General features: G+C 51.0%; 7 protein-coding genes across 7 annotated transcripts; 3 read left to right on the top strand and 4 right to left on the bottom strand.

Annotated features, from left to right (window-relative positions):
* Positions 1–2221: 2221 nt before the first annotated feature.
* J4E92_004286 (uncharacterized protein) lies at positions 2222–3072 on the bottom strand (the record flags this gene model as incomplete). Its single annotated transcript, XM_051495676.1, has 2 exons — positions 2222–3032; positions 3065–3072. 2 exons carry the CDS (start codon positions 3070–3072, stop codon positions 2222–2224), a joined length of 819 nt encoding a protein of 272 aa, XP_051354695.1.
* Positions 3073–8999: 5927 nt separating this feature from the next.
* On the top strand, positions 9000–10279 carry J4E92_004285 (uncharacterized protein; the record flags this gene model as incomplete). The annotated part of the gene is made up of 4 exons (XM_051495675.1): positions 9000–9130; positions 9177–9433; positions 9494–9820; positions 9891–10279. 4 exons carry the CDS (start codon positions 9000–9002, stop codon positions 10277–10279), a joined length of 1104 nt encoding a protein of 367 aa, XP_051354694.1.
* Positions 10280–10346: 67 nt separating this feature from the next.
* Positions 10347–11848, bottom strand: J4E92_004284 (uncharacterized protein; the record flags this gene model as incomplete). The annotated part of the gene is made up of 2 exons (XM_051495674.1): positions 10347–11440; positions 11845–11848. The coding sequence occupies 2 exons, from the start codon at positions 11846–11848 to the stop codon at positions 10347–10349; spliced, it is 1098 nt and encodes a 365-aa protein (XP_051354693.1).
* A 921-nt stretch (positions 11849–12769) lies between these two features.
* On the top strand, positions 12770–13015 carry J4E92_004283 (uncharacterized protein; the record flags this gene model as incomplete). The annotated part of the gene is made up of 2 exons (XM_051495673.1): positions 12770–12775; positions 12824–13015. 2 exons carry the CDS (start codon positions 12770–12772, stop codon positions 13013–13015), a joined length of 198 nt encoding a protein of 65 aa, XP_051354692.1.
* Positions 13016–13884: 869 nt separating this feature from the next.
* J4E92_004282 (uncharacterized protein) lies at positions 13885–15309 on the top strand (the record flags this gene model as incomplete). The annotated part of the gene is made up of 3 exons (XM_051495672.1): positions 13885–14213; positions 14261–14843; positions 14896–15309. 3 exons carry the CDS (start codon positions 13885–13887, stop codon positions 15307–15309), a joined length of 1326 nt encoding a protein of 441 aa, XP_051354691.1.
* Positions 15310–17266: 1957 nt separating this feature from the next.
* Positions 17267–18283, bottom strand: J4E92_004281 (uncharacterized protein; the record flags this gene model as incomplete). Its single annotated transcript, XM_051495671.1, has 1 exon — positions 17267–18283. The coding sequence occupies one exon, from the start codon at positions 18281–18283 to the stop codon at positions 17267–17269; it is 1017 nt and encodes a 338-aa protein (XP_051354690.1).
* Positions 18284–18971: 688 nt separating this feature from the next.
* On the bottom strand, positions 18972–20593 carry J4E92_004280 (uncharacterized protein; the record flags this gene model as incomplete). The annotated part of the gene is made up of 4 exons (XM_051495670.1): positions 18972–19667; positions 19716–20003; positions 20056–20369; positions 20425–20593. The coding sequence occupies 4 exons, from the start codon at positions 20591–20593 to the stop codon at positions 18972–18974; spliced, it is 1467 nt and encodes a 488-aa protein (XP_051354689.1).
* Between the last annotated feature and the right edge of the window lie 919 nt (positions 20594–21512).

Genomic DNA, 21512 nt, shown 5'->3' with positions numbered 1-21512 from the left:
AAACTCTCTATAAGTACTATACTTATTAGAATAAAGTTTTTTATATATAGTTCTCTTATTCTAGTTAAAGTATTTCTAATTCTTTATATACTATATCTAAGTACCTAGAAGAAGAAGCTTTCTACTTCTATAGTATAGAATTTATATACTTTTATAAAGGTCTTTAGCTTAAGTAGAGATATATTATTAATAAGATATACTACTACTTTATTATCTAAGATAGTACTTATAGAAAGTAGATAGATGTTAAAGTCTATAGTAAAGTATATACTACTAATACTTAGCTAACTTATAATAAAAGTAAAGTTAATAAGTATTATCTAAATTAACTTTAGATAGATAGAGCTTAGACTTTTAATTTATACTTACTATAAAGAAGTTTATCTTTTCTTATTAAAAGCTCTCTATAGGCTATTATACTTTAAGTTTCTAAGCTTAGTAGTAATCTTAGTTTTAGCTTTATTAGAAAGCTTTAGAGGTTTACTTATAAGCGCTATTTCTAAACACTTATATATAGTAGTAGACTACTTATAGTACTATCTATATAAGTAATTCTTTTTAGACTTTTAAGATAAGTTATTATTATTAGAAGCTTATTATAGTACTTCTATAATAGTAAATATACTACCTCTACTAGTAAAGTAAGTAGTATACTCTTAGATTAGTATAGTAAAAATCTTTAATACTTATTTAAGAGTAACCTAAGTTCTACTAATAGTAAAAGCTTTAATAAAGTTCTACTATATAAAGCACTTCTATTCTAAGATAAGTCTAATACTAATTACTTCTAAATAGTTTTAGATAGTAAGTATATTATTAACTTTAGTAAGTTTATACGCTTTAGCTTAGACTAGAATATAAAAGTATTTCTATTACTAGTGTTTAGTATTAATATATTCTTATTATACTTTTTAGAAGTATACTCTATACTATAAGTATATAAAATTCTTAGTATAGTTCTTCTCTAGAGAAAGCGTAGACTTAAGATATTTAATAAGTACTTATAATATAGCCTCTTTCTCTATAGAGATAAAAAGTATAGTAGAAGCTAGAAGCTTTAGACTAATAGTCTAATTAATCTAGTTCTAAAGATACTTAATATAAGTACTCTTTAACTACTATTCTATTACTTATACTTTATACTTTATAATAGATAGGTTATACTTATTAGTATAGAGCTTATTAACTAAAGTATTCTATATAATTACTACTAGCTCTAGAGTAGTTAGAACGCTTATCTAAATAGAAGTAGCTATTTTAGTGTTAAAGTTAATATTAGCTTAAATTTCTCTACTTAGAGTATAGAATTTAAACTAAGTAAACTACTTAAGCTAATATACTAAGTTAGTAAGTATAAAAGCTTCTATAGAAATTATTATAGAGTTACTTATTATAAGTAATAGAGTAGTACTTTTATAGAAGTATAAAGATTAGTAATAGAATTAGTATTACTATACTCTATTAAACGTTTTATATCTTAAGTATATAAATATAGAACTATATTATTTTCTTAAAGTACTAAGCTTATAACTATTACGTCTAAAAGTATAGAAATAAATAGAAGATAAATTATTATATTATAAGCTTACTTAGAAAGCTTTCTTAAGTAGTAAAGCTTCTAAGAGCTTATTTTAATTTATACTAGTATAATTATATACTATACTCTTAAGAAGTATCTAGAAGTATATTCTATAATAATTACTCTATTAGTTATAAGCTAATAAGTATATATAATTATATTATAATTCTCTTAGAGATTAGTATTAAAATTCTTTTATAAAGTACTTTAGTATTAGAATAGCTTTATAGCTAGCCTAAATTTAGAAGCTTTAACTATTTTAGAAGTAGTAGCGCTAAAACTCTAAGTCTTAGCTTACTTAATACTATATCTCTAAGAGTAGATAAAATCTTTAGTTATATATTCTTTAGTAGGCTAGTAATAGACTTTACTCTTTTAGAACTAGTTTATAGGCTATAGAATTATTAGTTTACTAATAAACTCTAAAGTAAGACTTTTAGATAGTAAAGTTTAAAAGCTTTAGAGGTACTACTTTAGACTTACTCTTTACCTTTTATTAGAGCTTATTAGCTCTACTAAAAATTACTTAGGCCTAGTAGCTCTAAGACGTTCTCTTAGATAGGTATAAGATAGAGAAGAAAGCGAAGAAGAGAAGCGAAGATAAGAACGTAAAGCAGAAAAGTTCTTTTCGCGGTCTTCTGTTCACGAGCTTTGTCGCGCGTTAACAACCCACTTCACGCCTTCGGCTACGACCTCGGGCTGCGTCATCTGGACGAAGTGGCCGCTCTCGCGCGCGAACACAAGTTTATTCTTCGAAGAGAGCTGAAGATGTCGCCTCATGATGGTTTCGCTCTTCTCGTCCGCCGTGCTAATCAACTCGCGTACCCGACGCCTCTGCTCTTCGCTTCCATTTCCTTTCGCGACTCCAGCTTTGTACATCCCATTCCAGTCCCGACTGCGCATGCCTCCAATCACGTACACAGGTTTCTGCCCGAGAAGCGGCTGCTGGTCACTCAATCTCTTCTCGCGCAGCGTCGCAAAGCTTGCTGCGTACTCAGCTTCTTCCATGCGCGCAATCGCCGCGTACTTCTCGGTCGCTTCCTCAGCCATAAGTGCGTCCCATTCCTGCTGCGTCAGTTTGTGTTCTGCGGCAATGCCTTTGGCAATGTATGGGTTGATGCCCTCGGACATGGCTTGGAGATCCGGGTCGTTGACGTTCAAGACTTGTGGCATTGTCTCGTGGTTCGCGTCGACAAGTACCAGTCCGGCAATGTGATGTCCATTCCCTGTCAGCGCAATGAATTCGTTGATCAGTACGCCGGCCCAAGAATGACCGACGAGGATAAGAGGATTCTCGAAGGGAACGTTCTCGACAAGGTATTGGATATCTGACGCAATATTCTCGGCTGTGGGTGGGTACGGAGCGCTGTCGGATAACCCGTAACCAGCGCGATCGTAGGTGAAGCAGCGTATGGATGCGGAGAGCTGTCGCACGACGGCTGACCAGTTAAGCCTGCTGCTTGCGACACCAGAGACAAACAGTACCGCCGCATCATGAGGATCGGTCGGTTCCGGGCCGTGGGTGTATAGCGCAAGGGAATGGGTGACATCGGTTTGCACCATCCTTACACCAGGGTGATCTGCGGTGGTCATCGTGTGTAGATCGTGTTGCGTGCTTGTCGTCCAGGGTCCTGAAGTCGTACGTGAAGAGCCTCAAGACAGGTAGTGACGGGTTTTCCTTTCGAAGGCGACAGCGACCTAAGCTTGCTTAAGTAGATGCGAAGTTACAACAAATTTATCGACACCGCGCGACGTGGTCTCACCAGGGCAGGATGTGCGGAAAGAGTAAGGCGGCACCTCGCTTGTGGATCAGATTCATAAGCAAAGGGCGCAGCGCCCTCCGCGACCGTACGAACGACAAACTCGAGCCGGTTTCAAGCTCAAGCGACTCCTGTACATATCCAGGCGGCCACGATTCGCGGTGGACAACTCATTCCATGTAGATTTGACCAAGGACTGCTGCGCTTGGCAAATGCTTTGTGTCGCGCGCGCTCGTGCATGGAATCTGTGTGCAAGGTACGACTATCAGATTTGGGAGTAGCGATCTAGTGCTTTCTTCGAACGGACGACGCTTGAGGGTGGTAGGAGAAGTATATGTCACTGCGGCATGATGTCTGCGACGAAGCGGGCAAAGGTCGCAGCCCTCCACCGATATCGACGCCGAACGCGTGCAGGGCGAGAAGCCCAATGGTGATAAAGAAACATTGGGTTGAGGAAGTAACGACGCGCTCTACAATGCGAATGCGCGTGTCAGCCAAGCGAGCGCGAATGCGCGTGTCGGCGTATCCATGTCCCGCAACAGCTTGCGCAGCCATTGTTCACCTTTGTGGTACTTGATACGGCGCACATGCTAAACACATTTGTCCTAGATTATGTGCATCTCTCGATGGGATGCTAGCACCAGCGGGCCGTCCCAGGCATACATTACCGCTCGAGAGGCGGAGTGGCGCCGTGCTGGGATGGGTTTCAAGCGAGTCTTCGTAATGGTATAGTGCGCGTCTGCCGACATCGTGTGCGGTCGTGTCATAGGATGGGATTAGAGATGCGGGGACCGGCGTCAGGATGGGGAATGCGTTGATGAGTAAACATCTGCTACTGCGATACGTCAGTCGGGCCCTGGGGCAGCGCTCGGGTGGGGACGCTTACGTTATACCGAACAGCGATAGCGATGGGCATACTACTGTTGCGCTGCTCTTTCTAAGGTAAGGGAATTGGAGGATCGTGAGAGATACTGGCGCCCTCGTTCACGTCGCGATGAGGAGTTGATTGGAGGATGCGCAGCGGTGGACGGTTGCGCGCGCTGATAGAGCATCATGTTGAGCTGGCTTGGCTACGCGAGACGCACGGTAGGAGCAGCATCAAGGCGCGATGCGAGAAGGAGGATTGCACGTAATACTGGAGGCGGATGTGACGCTGCGAGGATCGAGTTGGTGATGTCGCGACAGGCGTGCCCCCACAACCCGAGGAGGCTTGGCGGCACCGCCGAGGCAGCCAAGCGACACCAGCTGTCCTGCACCAAACGTCACACAGCTCCGATCCTCACGCAACAGGTCATGTTCCAGCGATGTCACCTTCTGTATCGCATCACTGTTGGCAACTCTACAACGAGCTTCATAACAGAATAGAGTTCATAGTGTACATCGGTCAAATCAGCGATTTTGGGCAAGGCTCTTTCTGGAATGCGCCCGCGGAGGTGCTCACGCCTGACGTCCAGCAAGTCGCCAACGTGGTCAAGGAGCGAGCTCGTGTGGGACTTGGCTCCGAGGACTCAAGAGATCACAGGAATGGGCTATGCTGCAACTGTTAGGGGGAATTCGCAGCTCACCGGGAAAGCCTCGCCAAAAGACTGCGCGGTGCTACCGTGAGAAGTTCAAAGAGTTGTGTTTCGCACTGTCCAAAGCCGAAAGTGTACCTGGTCGGATTCCCTCGCGTTGTGTCCCGCGATCGGAGGAAGAGAAGAATTGCGGTTTTGTGACGTGAAACAGCAATACCCTGCGCGTTAGTAGATTCCCATAGAGGCTTCTGTAACGAGTCCCTACGACATTTGAATAGTCGTCATTCGTTTGCTTCAAGAGAATGACGGCTTCGAGGATGTGGGACAATATCATGCGGTTCAATGGACCACGGGAAGAAGCACTCGGAGCACGCGTTTAAAGGCAAACGCTTTCATTTCCATGGCTTCTGAGCGAACAAGCAGATTGACCGGTGTGATGGCATTCGGCGCTTTGGTGACCAGGGTTGCGGTTACAACGTCGGCCGAGTGAACTCACATCCAGACCGTATTGCTGAAGTGACGACGACAAAAAGGATGAATTATCGGAAGGCAATACTCCATAGCGCAGCAGCTATCTCCTCCCTGGAAGTTGATAACGTTGCCAGGCCACTGACGTAAACCTGCTGCGTGGTGGTCACAAACATCTTCGCGTTCGGCTTCGTCGCACGAATCCACCACAGAACGGGCAGTCGCGCCGATATTTCGGGTGCTCCTAGGAGATGCGCATGAATTCCCCGTATTGACATGCTAAGTTTAGCATTATCGGGTCAGCGCGGACATTGCATGCTGTTCAACGACCGGGAGCTGTGTACTACGGGTAAAGAACCCGTACTACGGATGAAAAGCCGGCGGGTACTCACGTGAGCCTCGCAGAACACGTACGAAACCTTCTAGAAGACGAGGGCGACGACTTGTTAGGCCGTAAGATGATTATCTCTACAGGAAATCTCTCATTAAACATCTGTCGAGTACGCTTCGACACTAGACTCTGGGGTTGATAGCAAGACTCTGCGCAGGTGCAGCGAAGAGTCGACGCTGGCTCCCTTCGCACTGCTGCTGCATGATACGAGATAATGTGGCTCGCCCGATATATTTACGAGATGATCATCGGAATCGCGGTGGGTGATGGACGTTTGCGGTGTGGCATGACTGCACTGCAAGGCTTCGAGAAACGAGGCGGTAAACAAACCTACTCGCGCCGATTAGCTTGAAGGCTTCTTCCCCACAAGTCTGCAAGGAAGGACTACACGAAAGCGAGGTATAGCGCCGCTACTAATAAATTGTCTTCAGTCTGACGTCCGTTCAGCGGTGCACTTCCTTGTCGCCAATCTCCAATGTAACCCCGTATAGATATGTCGAAAGCACAAGCATCAGCCGCATTGACGCCTGCCCGAAATAGACGAAAGCTTGTCACTGCACTAGTCAACGGCGGACGTAGACTGACCTGCGTATATAAACGTTGAAGGGCTTCCGTCAAGTACTCACTACACAGCATCCATCCATCTCTTCACAACAAGCTTCACTCACTTCACCCACTTTCGCTACCAATCCACGAATCAATCATGAAGTTCGCCACCATCGCTGCCATCTTTGCCGGCATTGCCGCCGCCGCACCCGCCGCCGTCCAGGAGGACCAATTCGAGACCGTTACCGTTAACAACGCCTCGTATGGTGGTCGCGACGCGACGTATTTCTCGTTCTACGTTCACTCTCAACACGTTGACAACGTCCACTGCGCTGCCAACCCTACCTTCGAGGTCGAAAAAATCTACAGCTGCGACGACTCTTCATACACATTCCGCGTCTTGCAGGTGGAGGGCGGCATCTATTTGAGATTGGCCCACGTTCTTAACGGGTGAGTTATTCGAGCGATTATCGGGTGGGGAGAACGCGTGCTGACATAACTTTAGACCTTCCATGGTGGGCGACTTCATGGTCAGGATGAACGGACCTATTCCTATTGCCCTCAGCCAGGTCGGCACTGCCACTGCCGACTTGGACAAGGAGGGAACCGTTTAAACGAGCGGTGGATATGATGATGAGGGATCTTGCAGTAGCTAGGCCCGTAGCTATACCATAATGTTAATGTGGATCAACCAAACGTCGCAAATGATAAACATAGACCGTGATTCTGCCTCGGTCGTGACAGTTCAACAGGTAGAGCGCATGCCGTGTCGGTCCCATGCAATGCAGCGACCTGCGACGAAGGCAGATCGACCGTATTGGCAATGCTCACCAGAAAAAGGACTAGGGCATTCAGAGACATCGCAGCTGGAGGTTCTCCTGGGATGGCGCTGGTTGAGCATGTCTTCACGACAACGTCCGACCGCCTTGTTAGCTAGGCGACCTGCGAGTGGACCTGATGCTGAAAGCGCGCCGGGACTTTGACGCGGTTCCGCCAAGTGTATCCATCTGGAGCGGAGAATGCTTACAGATCGCGTCATAAATCGGTCGTCGCAGGAGTACGCGCACCGCCTTTCCGTCGCCGTTGGCCGTACCCGGGTATGACCACGTGTTGGGACAGCTCTTCGCAACGCGTGGAGATTCTGTCACACTCGCAATGAACTGGCTGCGTGCATGCGACAGCGGTGCAACTTGAAGCAGCAATGGGTACGGTGCGGTTGGGAGACGTGGGGTGGAGAGATGTGGCGATGCAGCCGCCCGAAGATGGGCTTGGTGGCTTGCAGCCTGCCCAGGAAGGAGCCCCAAACGCGCCTCGGCCCGCCCACCTGCGCGCTTCCGCCCTCAACCTCCACCCCCAACGCGCTGCGTCAGCACTGGTCTCTCGGAAGGGCGCTGGCTCTCACGAGTCCCTGTTCGGTCGATGAATCCGTTTAATCAAGACTGCAGTCACATCCCCATCATCTTCTCCGTCGATGCGCTCACCCTAAACCCTCGGCTTCCTCGTGCTCGCCGCGGTTTCGAACGTGTTCATCCCGCATGTGCTTGACGCAACAACTGGCGATGTCGAGCTCTTGGGCAGCCTCGTTGTAATCGGGATACTCTAGCGATATCTTTTAATTTCGTGGACATGTTCACAGAGGCGATGAGCAACTTCCGACATCTGCCTGGGACCTTGCAGGCATCATGTAATCTGGGCTGCATACCGGTGACCTAAGAACAACGTCGCAATATTTACACCGCTTATAGATGTAGCCAACACATCTTCACGCCCATGCGGATCTGTTCCAGGAGACATGGGAGGCTGTGAAGCCAGTGGGACCACGACATGATCGCGATCCGTCGCTGATGCATGGCTGCTCAGCATGGTCTGGCATCATCGGTGCCCCTACAAGCTCGGAGGGGCTACAGCTAATGAAGCTAGACAAAGACTCCATTGACGTTGCACCAGTCTACGTAGGGTTGGAAGACATTAACTGGACCCTTAGTACGGTTGCTGGTAGCACACGCAGAATTTCAACCATATTGCGACCGCGCTGCAGCACGACTACCTCGGATTGGAAGCTATGCGAGAGTCGTGTTTCGGTGAGAGATCATATGTCTAGAGAGCAATGTTCTTCAATGCCCCCGCGGCTCCAGGGACAACAAGGCTCGGAGACTCCGATACCTCGGCACTACATGTACTTCCGATAGCCGACAGCCGTGAACGTCAGTACGCCATTCATTTCCCCTCAAATGTCGATCATACATTGGAGTTCTGGGCCTACCCGCAGTCCGGTCCGCTCTATACTAAAGAACGTCACTCCGAGGATTGCTAGGGAGTGTTTTACAACACGAGCGAGCCTTGTATATCCGCTAATCTAGATGTGACACGGGCGATCGGGTTCCGCCCTTCACAAGGCTAGCGTGCTGGTACGGAGTGCAGATGTACTAACCCTACCGGGAACGGTTCTGCCTGCTCCGCACTCGCACAACCATTTTGGGCGTTAGTCCCAGACTTCCTCTCACTACAAGATTGGGTTTCGACATGGAGTGGAGAAGATAGAGTCGGAGTGCGCGAACAATGCAAGATGGAAGACAGCATGTAGCAAAGAGAAGGTTGTAGAGCGAGTCCAAAGGCAGAAGGTCACACATGGAATGTGAATAACGCTAGATTAAAGACGTAAAGCAAGGGAGCATAAGAAAGAGCAGATTCCTCGAAAGAAGGACGGCCATCAAAGCATCTTCGCATCGAACACGACCAACATGCAGCTTCTCAAGTTCTTTCTCCCCCTCGCGTTAAGCGCGCCTTTCTCAGCAGCGCAACCACTCGATGAGAGGGCTATCTCTACGAGCTGGGCTGGAGTCAACTCGTACTTCCTCCATGCCTATCAGAAGTACGCACACCTCAAGACCCCTCGTCCATATACTTACTATCCACAGGGCTGATCGTATCGCTGTACTCGACGCGGTCAAAGATGCCAAGCTCAAGACGCTGCGTATCTTCATCTCGCCCACGCCTCAGAACAACAAAGACACTGGCTCAGTCAACATGCCCGATATCGAGCCACGGCAGGTCGGCACCTACGACGACACTCAGCTGAAGGCTATTGATCAGTTGATGGTCGAGGCGCATGATCGAGGCATCAAACTCATCATTGCTATGCATGATCGTTATCAGCTGGGTTGCTGGGGTAATGGTGTGTTCCCTTCAAGATCGAACTGGAGTTGCCGGTGATACTAACGCGTGCGTGTCATAGATACATACGTGTCGAAGTACAAACTTCCTGCAATCGACTGCGCGAGGACGCCCGCCGCTCAGAACGACGTGACATTCTTCTACCAGGACGCATCGCCCATCTTCGACTTCGACAACCGCCTCACACACATTCTTCAACACAGGAACTCGTTGATTTCAGGCGCACCGCAATGGAAGGACCTGTCAGACTACATCTTCTCGTTCAACATCCAGAACGAGGGACAGGGACATCTGCGCAACAACATTGCGCCTGCGCCAGAATGGTGGTGCAATCGAAGCAAGAAGATGCGAAGCATAATGGGCAGCAGCGCTATCCTCATCTCGACAGGTAAGTCCTCTACATCCCACCCTGTACTACTCCATACCCAGACACAACAATACTAACCCCGCACCTCCAGGCGGCGGGAACGAATTCCCCAACTCCGACATCCCCGAGAACTGGGGCTGCGCGACTCTCGATCTCGTCGACATCCACTCCTACAGCGGGGTATCCGAATGGCGCAACAAAGCGCCCATCGCACTGCAGCACGCCCAAGCCGCCAAGAAACTCGTGCTCTTCGAGGAGTTCGGTGCGTCTGGTTCCAACAAGGCGAGTGTGGTGGGTCAGCATATCGACATCTTCAATGGTCTCAAGGTGCCGTGGATGATTTGGCAGATCAACAAGCCGGGCAAAGGTGCTGCGGACTTTGAGTTCTGGACGAATGAGGATACGTACGGGGTTGTGAAGCAGGGGAGTGCTAAGGCTTTGGGTATTGCGGCGGCTCAGACGTTTCCCAACCTCGCATAGCTTCACACATTGTGGGCGCCAGGCCGGTAAGGAGAGATTGCAGATAGCTTACATCGCTGCATGACAATTACGACTTCCGATAAATATCGCCCGTACGCTTGATCTCGTCGTCGACATCCTTGCCTCTGCCTGTAGCTTCTAGCTTCCTTACTAACGGCAATACTTCCTTGCCAAAGCGCTCGATGTCCTCCTCGTAGTGCAAGTGAGCAGTCAGCACCAAATCCACGCCCAGACTCTTCAACAGCAATATCCGATCGGCGATCTGCTCTTTAGTGCCAATCAACTTTGTCTTGAAGCCGTCGTTGTACTGCACCAAATCCTCTAGCTTGCTGTCCGCCCACATGCCCTTCTTGTTACTCGTGCTGGCACCAGCCTGCTGTACTGCTTCTCGAAACGCCTCAACGGCCTCCGTGTCGGCTTTCCCTTGGATCTCTTTCAGCACGCGGATAGCTTCTTCTTCCGTCTCACGGATGATGACAAAGCCGTTCACCGCAAACTTCACTTGGCCTTCACGCCCAGCTTTTCGCGCACGCTCTTTCACATCCTCAATCTGCTCGCGGAAGCCGTCCAGGTCGTTGCCGTTCATGAAGTACCAATCGCTGACTTCAGCGCCATTGTTCCGGGCGTCGTCGCTGTTGCCGCCTTGGAAGATCTCCGGGTGCGGCTTCTGGAGTGGTTTGGGTGACAAGTTGTAGTTCCGGAACTGGTAGAAGTCGCCACCGAAAGTGAAGCCCTCGTCACCAGCGGTCCAGATGCCCTTGAGTGCGCGGATGAACTCGTTGGAGCGTCGATACCGCTCGGCATGCTCGAGCCACCATTGACCGATGCTCTGGAATTCACTCTTGTTCCAGCCTGAAACAATGTTTACCGCAATGCGCCCGTTGGTGTAATTGTCAATGCTTGCGATTTGTTTTGCTGCGACGGTGGGGTTCCATGGCCCGGGAAGTATCGCAGCGATGAGCTTGATGCGCTCGGTGTTGTGCAACAGCGCCTGAGACAATGATACACTTTCGTGCTGGTTGTCGGCTCCATACGACGCGGTGAATCGAATCTGGGTGAGCGCATACTCGAAGCCATATGATTCGGCCGTACGGGCGTATCGTACGTTGGATGCAAGGTCCCAGCTGGTTCGTTGGGCTATCTTTGAGACAACGAGGCCGCCTGAGACGTTCGGGACCCAGTAACTATTTTGTCGCAAGGTTAGGAGGTGCGGTAAACGGCTGTCCTTGGGAAACTGCTTACGCGAACAATAGGCGATCGGGATCTTGGTTCAGGTCCAGTTGCTTTGCGGGCGTGTAATCTTCCGCTGTCTTGTTCAGGTGTCCATTGGCGCCATTCGTCGTGCCATTCTCTGCTGCTGAGGAACAACTTATCAGCCCCACACGTTCTTGATAGCCGTAGTCTCCACATAACCTCACCTGTCTTTTGTCTCTTGCGCGGCGTCATGCTTGTTTGGAGGCATACAACAGAACGTAAGTTTGAAGACACGGAGGTATGTGAGTTGAGTACCCGTACTATACTGCCCCGCAACATGGACCTGGGGTTCGACTGCAGATCAGATATACGCATAACAAGCGTGGATTGCGTGATATGTAGCCATCTGAACGCGGGATTTACGGGATTGCCGTAGACTAGACCCGGTAAGTAGACTAGGTGGTGTTCGCCTTTATTGCAGCCGGCTGGCCGCCGATCTTGCCTAAGCCAACTGGTTAACTTCTATATCGCAGCTCAACATCTCGGCTTCGCATATGACAAGGTGTGGTGCATGATCTTGCGACAAGTTCACGAGTCCGGCATCCTCGATTGGCTGCTTACGAGCTTCGGCCTATTGGTCGATGTGACAATCCCACCCTCCGAAGACGTGATGTGCCGTGACTTGCAGCGAGATACTCAAGCACCGCATACCCCACATCAAGATCGATCAGGATAGCGAGCTTGGACTGCAATACTATAATGTCGCCCCGACGCGATCATTTGAACGCTACTCAGCACTGAAAGTAAGGCCGAAGCACGTAATTTGCCATCGCATGGTCGCAATGGTAACATGCCGACACCGCAGTCGTCCCGCGTCGATGTGGTCTTTCTCAATATGGGAACTCATGACGATTCAGTACAAAAGGCTGTGGATCAGAGTCGGTACCTTGCGTGAAGCAATCTGTGCACGCAGACAGTCATGTCTAAATATTCGACCACCGACTTGAACAGCAAAAGCAGCACTGGTACTACCGATGTCGAGAAGCAAGGCACTCATGACACTTCGGTTGTGCCCGTCGCAGCTCCAAAGACTTTGGGTGCTGGAGTTAGTTATGCTTCCAGTACATTTCACACCGTTGCTAACATGTCAAGACGGCGCTTCCAATCGGAGTCTTCGCGACGACTTTGACCACGCTGTCGCTCAGTCTCATGGAATGGCGAGGAGTGACCACAAACAATGTCTTCGTTGCCAACTTCTTCTTTGCGGCGGCATTCGGCAAGTTATCGGGACGTACGATGTATGTATGCTTTGGCTGACTGGATACTCTAGGCCTGGTAGTTACTGCACAGTGGGAGCTCTCCGTCGGTAACGGTTTCGCGTATACTGTCTTCAGCGCTTTTGGCCTGTTCTACGCCGGTTTTGGCGCGATCTTGACCCCTGCCTTCGGGGTTGAGGCAGCATATGGAGGCGATGTAAAGCAATACAACAACGCTCTCGGGTTCTTCATGATCAGTGAGTTGCTCAAGACCGACAAGTGGTGAAAGCGCAACTAATCGTGTGACAGTGTGGACGGTCTTCGCCTTGGTATTCCTCGTGGCCTCGTTACCGACAAACCTGGTCTACATCATCATCTTTTTTTGTGTCGAGCTGGGATTCTTGCTAGTGTCGGCGTCTTATTTTGCCACGGCAGATGGACACTCGACCTCGTCCATCGCTCTCAAGAAAGGCGGTGGTGCGTTCTGTTTCTTGGCTGGATTGACTGGGTGGTATCTGACGTTCGCGTTGCTGCTCAAAGACTCCATCGTTGAACTACCACTCGGCGACACCTCCCGTTTCTTCGCGAAGAGAAAGGCGGAATGAGCTACGAGCGACAGAAGGCTCGCATGCTGGTGACGGAAGGTGCCTCGGAGGTGCGCAGTCTGCTGGACACTGTGATGGGCCGTGATAGTGCGGAGTTGGGGATGATGCGATTGAGGGGTTAGATGGCGAACGCGGTTCGCGTTCGGACGTGCGCACGGGTTACAGACTAGTCTCGTTCTGGGTTAGCACAAATGCAATGATGCAGGTGCGGTCCGCCGATGCGTCTCACTCTCTGACACTCACATTCACATGCTTTACCAACACTGCTTTGCGCAATCTACACCCCCACGTTATCGGACTATTCCCAGCTACACCTGCCTTTCGGCAGACAGCTCAACACTCACCATGTCGGCGGTATATCCCTGTCTCTCCGGTCGTTCTCATCGCCATCATAAACCTACTTATGTACTCATGTGCACCAATGCGAGTGCCTCGAGAATGAACAAATAGCACGCAATACTCTGCGTGATTCTCATCATTCCGAGAGATGTTCTGCGGGGTTCAGATATAAGATCATGATCGAGATGTTATCATTCTCTCCATCCACACCATGGCCATCCCCAATGGAACTAACGGCGAGTCCGGAAACGCGCAAGCAGTCGACTTCAGAGACCCGACTGTCTATGCTGAGTATGAGACCAAGTGGTCTTCTATCCCTCAAGACGAAGCAGGGTGGCTGCAACGTGCTCAAGATGTCGCTGACGTTCTCGCCGTCGATGCCGTCATACGAGATCAAGAGAACAAGTCTCCACGTGCGGAAGTTGCGCTACTGAAGCACTCCGGATTACTGAAGCTCCTTGGTCCGAAGCAGTATGGTGGCGGTGGTCAGCCTTGGAGTGTTGGCTACAAGGCGATTCGGAAAGTCGCCGAAGCAGACGGGTAGGATCGTTCCTTTGCCGTGCGCATATGTATGCTGATCGACGTAGATCAATTGGCATGCTACTCGGCTACCACCTCCTCTGGTCAACCACAGCGAATATCGTCGGTTCACCCGAACAAGCCGATCGCTTCCAGAAGCTCATCATCTCGAACAACTACTTCATCGGCGGCGCGGTAAATCCCCGAGATAGCGACCTGTCCATCAAGTCGGACGGCGACAACCTCATCTTCAACGGCTTCAAGTTCTTCAACACAGGCGGTGTTGTCTCTGATCTCACGCTTCTCGAGGGCGTATACGAAGGCACTGGGAATCACATCTTCGCCTTTGCCAAGACAAATCAACCCGGTATCCAATTCGGCCATGATTGGAACAACATTGGTCTGCGCTTGACAGAGTCGGGTAGTGTGAAGATCTCCGATGTGCGCGTACCTTGGGAGGATGCCCTGGGTTGGCACATCGAGAAGAAAGAACCAGACCCCCGTGCGCTGCAGATACCGTTCGCGACGCTGCTTCTGCCAACCATCCAGCTTGTCTTCAGTAACTTTTACCTCGGTATCGCGCTAGGTGCACAACAGTATGCAGCGAGGTACACATTTAAGGGAACTCGAGCATGGCCATTCGGTGGCGACGTAAGCACAGTCGCATCCACTAAACCAGTAACAATCGCTAACGCACGACTAGAACAAGGAGAAAGCCACAGACGAATTCTACATCCTCGAACGCTATGGGAACTTCCACGCCCACCTCCGTGCCGCGTCCGCCCTGGCAGACCGCGCCGGCCAAGAAGTCGATGCCACCTTAAATAAATACGCCGGCGATCTGGATACCCGCGGGAAGCTGACTGTGCGTGAGCGGGGCGAGCTGGCAGAATGGGTTGCAAGCGTCAAGGTCGTAACAACAGATACCAGCCTGCGGGTTACTTCTGGAGTGTTTGAGGTCACAGGCGCGAAGGCGACGAGTGCAAGAGTGGGCTTGGATCGGTTTTGGAGGGACGTTAGGACGCATACGTTGCATGATCCTGTCGCGTACAAGAATCGCGAGTTGGGGAGGTTTGAATTGCTGGATGAGATCCCGGAGGCTACTTGGTATACCTGAACGCCTCAAGGAACTGCTGCGATCTCTCCTATAGATAACTCTTCAGTATCGATACATCGATACGCGACCCAAACAGCTTGCTTGCTCCTAGGTTCGACAAGAACGAAAGTGACATTCTCTGCAGTGATACGTTTTGCCTTCTTCCGGCTAGGTCACGACCTGCGATCACTTTCCCAGCATTGAACCAATGGCGGTAGTCCATGAAGTAACGACCGTTTGCTCTGAAGCTATCCCTAGGATAGGAACAAAGGAGAAGATCAAAGATGAATTCCTCTCCTACTATATGCTCGCGCATTTGTTCAGTAGAACCAGAAGGCCGTAGGCTGTAAGTCGTCAGCCCCAGTGCCAAAGGTCTTTCGAGTTCATCATGACCTGATACCGACGCCAAAAATGACTCTTCTCTGGTTCCTGCCTAATGGCGCACAACGGATCATCGCGTAATTGCTGGAGGAACTGCTGCGTGATGTGCTTGCGCTGTTCACTTCCCTCTTCACCCCACTCGGCGCGCATCTCGATCAATCTCTCTTTCTGTATCTCTCGCATGCGATTTAAACGTGCGTTGTGTTCTGCAAACGCATTCTGAAGCGTCGCGCATGGAGGCGGGGATAATGTAACTTTGTCATGTAGTTCGTCGTTGGTTGATACGTAGTGCAATGTCCATTGGCCCGGTTCCTCGAATTGTAGACCACATCCAGTCACTGGACATATACAAGGAGATTTAAGAGTGTGCAGATAGTATGCTTCCGTTGCTTGGATGAGGAGAAGTTTTCGCGCGTGATACACGTAGTCGTAGGGCTCAGTCTCGTCGTGCATCCAACGCCACCATTTACCCGCGGGTCCAGATCGTTCCTGAAATGGTGGAATTACAAGACGCGGTGTATCCAAGGGCTCGATCAGCTCCCAAGCTACTGGCTTATCGGTAGACTTGATCGCCTGCCAACGCTTCCTCGACCTGGGACGCTTTTGACTATTATGGTCAACATGAAAGTTCGACGCGCGTACATGGATCCCATCCGGACATGCTTCTGCCAGCTGCGTAAGAAATCTGGGAGGCTCTGTGCTGGGTTCGAGAATATAGTTCGTATGAAGCACGACGCTCACGACGCGCGGAAACCACTCGCGCAGTACCTGCCAGAACGCAGCTATCTGGTGCTCTGCGTAGAGTCTCGCTTCCTCCTGATCTGAGAACTTGATATGATGCGGTATGAGATCCATCCAGTCATCGTAAAGAGTCTTGTTCGCACCTCCAAGCTCGATGAGAATGTATTGCATGTACTTGTGAGCCTCGAGAGCGGCATGTGTAAGGCCCGTGTATCCGCCTGAAAGTAACCAAGAGCCGTGTATGCGAAACTCGACGGCAGGATCAGACCAGAAAGTTTTGGCGGCTTCTTCGCGCGTGGCAGGTGATGCACGCATGAGCTGGAAGAGCGTTGCGTTGTCGCAGAACGATATGATATGGTGCTGAAGCTCCAATGGCAGGCGTCGAAAGGGTCTGAAACCGTCGAGTGAGGAATACTTCATTCTTTCTTCCGGGCGAACATGGTGTCGAAAAGGTACGCGTATCTCGCCTTGGGGTGTCGCGCATAGGTCCCAATTCAAGGACGTGGTCCACGGGCCCTTGGGTACGATAGTGGGTCGGGTTCTTCTAGTGGGCATGCTGAGCTAATGAAGTTGGAGAGCAGTCTGAATCAAAGTGGGTTGCTTTTCTTCGTCGATAGTGTGTAGTAGTGGCGGTATCTCGCGATGGCGTTCTTGTTATATTGGATTGTTGCCTACACTAACCGTCTGCAAGCGGTTTAGTGCCTGGACACTGGTGCGCTGCCATCGCCCAGGTCTGCCCAGGTGGGCCCGAATGTTTACATGTCCAATGAGAGAGACGTTGAGGGTACACAAATCGCTGCTACAACCTCTCCCTCCTCCTCCTCTCGACCCCCTTCCCATCCACACCTACACCTAGTCACGCCCCCTGTCCAACCACCAAATTTCTCCTCAGCGCCTCCAACTCCCCATCCCCAAGCCCACAATACTCCCTCATATACCGTTCCGCGCCGCCAAACCGGCTATCCAACATATCCAAACTCGCCAGCATACTCTCCTTCCTCGACCCCACCATGCGCAACGCAGCCTGCCTGCCCTTTTCCAGAATCTCAGGCGGAAACTCCGAGGTATCAGAACCCTCGCTATCCCGTCCTTGGATAATCTGTGCCATCTCCTCCTTCGATAGAGGTCGTCCGGTTGATTGCGCAAGCATATACTTCCTGAAGCCGGGACTCGTCAACAACCGCTCCACAATCTCGTCTCGCGCAGGGCGGAGGCCGAGTTCAGTGAGTTGGTACTCCTCGGCGATCTGCTCGCGCGGGACACCGAGGAAATCGAAGAGGAGGCCGAAGAAGATTCCTGTGCGGTCTTTGCCGGCTGTGCAGTGGATGAGTGCACCGAGTTTCTGTCCTTCTTTCCCCTCGCCATCACTACTCAGGCTGGCCAGATACCGCAAAATAGTCCCATAAGCCCCCCCTCCATCCGTCAAAATACTAGCATAAGCCTCGACAAACCCCTTGACATCCTCATCCATATAGTTCGCATACCTCTCCGCCAACTTCTCAGGACTATAGTCTTCATCTGAGAACACGGGTGTCCACGTGCGTTTCACACCTGCTTCCTCCATGGCTTGAATCCAGCCTGGTCTGAAATCTTGCTTGCCGGATGCATCATCTCCAACAATACCAGCCCACCCCTTCTCTACCTCGGGCTGGCTGCGTAGATCGAAGACGTGGCCTACGCCGATATCGCGGACGGCGGTCCAGCCGGCGGTGTCCAACTTGGCGACTTCGGCGCTGCGGAAGAGGATGCCTGGGCGGAGGGTGGCGCCGGAGGTGGTGGTGAGGGAGTAAGTGGCGAGGCGCAGGTTGTTGATGTTGGGGATGTGGGTGTAGAAGGGTGGGGAGGGGAGGGTGGGGTTGGAGGGGGATGGCATGGTGGTGTGGTGGTGGTGTAGTGGTGATATGGCAGTAGTGTTGATTTGTATGTAGCTGAATTACTGATAGAACTCCGCTTCTTCCAATGGGCTTTTCGTGGGTGTTATATAAAGATTGACGGATTATTCGGTGTGAAGAGCTAGTACTGTGAAGGGTTTCAGTCGGAGGATACGAGGTGCCATATGTATGTCAACGGCACAGCTGCTAATGCAAGGGGAAGCCTTCACAACACGTGTTGGGTTTGAATTTTGGTTGGTACCTAGGTAGTCAGACCAACGTTCATGATGTGAGCATCAGCCCCACCATCCCACTCACACTAGCCATGTGCCGAGGTGCAGAGCGGGATGACTGCACATGCCCTGGTGGTAACCACGCCGCGTAATCAAGCAATCATCCGTACTTCACGCCCATAGCCCACATCTTCGTCGAACAGCTTCAAGAAAACAAACTAACTTCGATTTCTGGGGGTATACATATGATCATCAACCGCAAGACGGAACCACACATCTCACCAAGCCAAATGGTGGTATATTCCCTCGAAACATATACACCCTTTCCAAAAACTTTGGAAGAAATGAACCCAGGACTATATAGATAGTCTATGACGCCACAGACGCCCGCGAGACTTTTCGTAACGCACTCGGAAAACATCAACAACAACCGTTGTGGTTGGTGACCATAAAAAGCCTACGAAGGCTTATCACAACCAATGCGACCGAGCAGCTCCTTGCGATCGCCATGACCGGGAATACTAATCCCACTGGCGCGCGAGCTTTCCCTCTTTGCTTGGCGGCGCTGGCTGGCGCCGTTGAGACGCGCAAAGGTGAGGGCATCGACACCGACTTCCTCCTCCTTTGGCGTCATGGAGCTCATTCCGCTCTCGCCGCAGGTGGTGGCCATGTTGAAGATGGTCTTGGTCTGTTCCTGCTCGACCTCCTCGTCCTCGCCCTCATCGTCTGAGCGCAGATCCTCCGCTGCGTTGCCCATGAGCACTTTGTAGACGATCTTCGCAATGGTAGCGAACCAGATGCAGCAGAAGACTTGGAGTGTGAGGAGCAGCGCGAGGAAGTAGTATCGGAGTTGCGGGTTCCAGCAAATGGGTCCGTTGCGGTCGTTGTACGCCTTGAGCAGGTTGCCCCAGTGGTTGTTGCCGCCGTATGCTTCAAATTGTGAGGTGTTGGATGCGGGGACGAATGAGGTGTACTTCGAGGTGGAGTCGGCGAGGTAGCAGCCGGGTGCCATGTCGACTGGGGCGTATGCGTAGATGGACCAGCAGACCATCATGTAGAGAACGTGGCGGGTAACGACCCAGGCGATGACAAAGAGACCGAAAGCGTAGTCGCAGGCATTCGAGTAGCCCATGTACTTGAGGAGTTTCGCAGTCTGTGTTTGTCAGTTCTTGTGCTCAACTAGTGATTTCGGACTGCTTACCGGCAGGATGATGTCGACAAAGTCCATGATGGTCAGAATGACAATTCCGACGCGCATGTGGAAGTAGCCGTAAGACAAGCACATCAGCGCGGTGGTGAAGATGTGGTGGGTGAACATCTGCGCGTAGTCCTTGCGCTTCTCCTCAATATTGACAACAAGAAGCTGCTGGACCCAGAAGCCCCATTGGACGAGGTAGTACCACTTGAAAAGGCCATCAGCCTCGCGGAAAGGCCAGCCTTCCCATATGCCGTGCAAATCTAGCCAGAACTCAGAGTGGTACATGATGTACTGTAGCCTTGTTAGCACTGCCATTCCACATGTTCTGTGTTGCGTGACGTACCATTCCCAGGGACCACGACGCGGTGTAGTAGACGATCAACCAGGCCTGCTCCTTGAACCTGTCCAGGCCCTTCTTTGTCCTGATACCACCCAGCCTTGCCAGCGGGTCGAGCAGGTATTCCATGACTGCGACGCGTACACCAGTGAAGATGACGGTCCACAGTAGGACAAAGGGCAGATCGTCGGTGCCACAGCCGTACATGTTGGTGTCGGGGTTGTAGTACGACATGTGGAAGAACTTGTTGGTCCGGCTTCGGGCGCGGGGAAAGAATGTGTGGGTGAGGACGAGGAGGGTGAGGAGATTGACGGAGATGCCTGTGGGAGTCAGTATTGACATGTTCACTATTCTGGAGTCTCTGCGAGAGCGTACCAATCTGGTGTTCCAAGATGAGGGTGCACAGAGAGGCCATGAGCCCCTCATCCTCGACCTTCTTTGCCTGCATCTTCCGCCTCTTGGGCGCAGTCGGTAGCTTTTGCGCTTGCATGTCCGCCGTGTGCGTCTTTCCCAGCGCGCGGTTGGCGTTGTGTGTCGTCGCCATGGTGGCTGGTTGCAATATGCCCCAATGTGGGGAGCGAGAGAGTGATGGAGCGACGCTGTCGCGATACCCGCTGTCTCGAGGCGGTCCGATAGAAGAGCCAATGGCAGAGGAATGAATTCCAGAGAGTGCTTGCAGCCCGGCGACGGTTTCCGGTGTCGGTTGCCGGCGTGTAGTGCGGCGTGTGGGCTCAATGAGTCGATGTGATTGTCGCTCAACAGTCACGTCTTAGCGAACGGATTGGGGTACGTGTCTCAGCAACCAACAGCCATTGAGCAGCGAAACGGGCGAAAGAATGGGCGCTGACTATCGTCGATACGTAGGCGAGGTTTCGGCGGGGGAGAGCACGATGCGCCCGGGCAGAGCAGAGTCGAGGGAGCGGTGTGGTGGTCCCAAGCAAAGATATTCAGGGTTTAGAGATGGATGGGGCAAGCGCGGATCAACAATCTCCTGAGCGGGCCACGCGAATTGCACCTTTTCCTGCGTGCCAGCTTCGAGTCTGGGTGAAGGATGGCACAGGCGTGTTCAATTGCTCTCCCTGTATTTCTGGACAGGTGTCGCGGGAGCTAGCAGTATTCGCTGTAGCAAGACAAGTGTCTGGAGCGCGCTACGAATCTGCCCACTTCAAAAATGGGGCCTCGCCTAACCCGACTGCAGCATGCGCCTAAGGGTGTAACGCGAACAAAGACTGGCAGTGTTGCATCGAGCGAAAGGAGGTGGCAAGCCTATATGGAAGCTCAGTCTCGTCCCAGTCTGCCCCTAACACGGGCCCTGCACCGTTATCGTCGAGTTCCTGCGAGGGTTGGTTTGCCAAGACATCCGCCGACGAAGCTTGGTGCTCCGAAAATCAAGGGTCCGGGCGTTTCACCCTCCCGACCTATCAACGCGCCCACGCTCCCTGCAGCCCCATAGTGCTACCCCG

Source organism: Alternaria infectoria (assembly GCF_024043175.1).
Source record: "Alternaria infectoria strain BMP 0036 chromosome Unknown scaffold_5, whole genome shotgun sequence".
Lineage (NCBI taxonomy): Eukaryota > Fungi > Ascomycota > Dothideomycetes > Pleosporales > Pleosporaceae > Alternaria > Alternaria infectoria.
Note: the sequence above shows the minus strand (reverse complement) of the source record. Positions and strands in the feature narration are given on the sequence as shown.